The 1,906-nt window shown below is 37.7% G+C and overlaps 1 protein-coding gene across 1 annotated transcript in view; it reads left to right on the top strand.

Moving 5' to 3' along the window:
* The window catches only part of LOC106882856 (atrial natriuretic peptide receptor 3-like), a 2,157-nt gene extending 1,123 nt beyond the window's left edge, over positions 1-1,034 (top strand). Inside the window, exon 1 of the mRNA XM_014933659.3 lies at positions 1-1,034. This exon is cut by the window's left edge and continues 1,123 nt beyond it. Coding sequence (XP_014789145.3) covers positions 354-1,034 — 681 coding nt within the window. The 5' untranslated portion in view covers positions 1-353.
* The last annotated feature ends 872 nt before the right edge of the window (positions 1,035-1,906 follow it).

Below are 1,906 nucleotides of genomic sequence, written 5' to 3'. Positions count from 1 at the left end.
GATAAAGAAGAACTGATCGATTAGTTTAGCCGTTTATCTGCTAGATGTCAGTTTGTCTATTCTAGTTCTGAATGACTTGTTTTGTGATTTCGGAAAAGTTGTCATCAACGCAACTTTTGTTGTGGAGATAGTTTGTTACAGAGTTGCAAATAATGCCGACTGCACAAATACCTCCACCGCTGATAGAACCACAACAGAAACAACAACATCAACAGATTTTTTTCCAATATCACCGTCGCATCAACATGTATACAACACACAGCCAAAAGTAGTGGCGATGTTTAGCTAAAAATACAAACAAAAAATTAGAAACACCACATTTCTCCAACTCAATCTGTTTAAAGTTTAAAGAGATGGCTCTGCGACTCTTAGTCCCTTGGTTTCTATTTCTACATTGTTCTTCTAGAGTAGAATGTAAAACTGTGAACATCGTGGTGATTTTACCGACCAACGAGCAATGGCTATTTTGTCTCCAGCGTGTTTTACCCGCAATAAGACTCGCCATGGACAATCTTCCAAAAATATCAAATTTGACGTTTTCAGTCAAGTCTGGAGATTCGAAGTGTTCAATAGCACATGGCATAAAAGCCTCTATTGATTTATACATGCAAACCCAAATTGATGTTTTTTTTGGACCCGTTTGTGATTATGCCGCCGGACCCTTGGTGCGACAAGCAAAATTTTGGAATATACCAGTAATTACAGCTGGTTCAATGGCAATGGACTTTTCGAGCTACCGTTTTGAAACCTATCCTACTTTGACTCGAGTTGGTCCAGTAAACTTCAGTAGCCTTTTCACATTCTTCCTTCGACTTTTCAAATCCTATGAATGGACACGATTTGTGATTCTTTATTCGAAATTAGCATATTCCAATATTGTCACCAACATGTGTCATTTAACGATAGAAGCACTTCATTATAATTTCATGGAAAAACGCTCTATCTATCAACAAAGACTGTTCAAGTATGACCCTGGAGTGGATATTAACCGGATGCTTCAAGAGGAGGTCACTGACATGTATGCAGGTAATTAATCCTATTTAAAATCGGGTATAACTGGGGTTTACGCACGCGCGTCGATTACAATTTCCCTTCATATCCAGGAAAATTCTAACCCACTTATACATACATAAAAACAGATATAGACACGTACACACTTGCATACACATACATATATACATACATGCATGCCTACAAACATACATAGAAACATACATACATACATACATGCATACATACATAAATGGGAAACTGAAAGTAGTTCAATTTAGTATATGAACATGGAAACGCTAAGCAATACACCAACTTCCACGTTTTCACAGTCACAGATTTTATTCCCGTGTGGGTGAGTGTGTTTGTGCATGTGTGTGTGTATGTGTGTGTGTGTGTGTGTGTGTGTGTGTGTGTGTGTCTGTGTGTGTGTGTGTGTACGCGCGTGTGTTTGCGTTCACTCCTATACTTTATACTTATGCGAGTACGTTTGTCAGCGTGTAACATAGCGATACATACCTTACGTATAAACGCACGAACTGATGCACGCCTAATATCACATATACAATTAAACAACTTTTGACAGGAAGCATACTTTAAAAACTTGGTTTATATTCTTTTCAATATTCCTTGTTGTGGTTCGATTAATAGAATCAGCATATAACATGTATCCGAAACGCACGTGTGTAGAAAAGTGTTCACATGTATATCGTAAATTGTATATCTGCATCTTAGGGTGCAATTAAACACGTCAGTAATCACGCATATAAAGCACGCGTTCGTGCATAGTGGTGGTTAGAATAATATTAATACATATATAATTCGCGCACCCGTTTACAGCAGTGTCTACGACACTATAAACATGTGCATAGTCGCTATTTTTAACAATCGCTCTATATAGCAGCATGTAGAATAG

Source organism: Octopus bimaculoides, chromosome 8, assembly GCF_046866305.1.
Source record: "Octopus bimaculoides isolate indiv1 chromosome 8, ASM4686630v1, whole genome shotgun sequence".
In the NCBI taxonomy this organism is placed as follows: domain Eukaryota; kingdom Metazoa; phylum Mollusca; class Cephalopoda; order Octopoda; family Octopodidae; genus Octopus; species Octopus bimaculoides.
The sequence above is the reverse complement of the archived record's forward strand: the minus strand, read 5'-3'. Positions and strand labels throughout refer to the sequence as shown.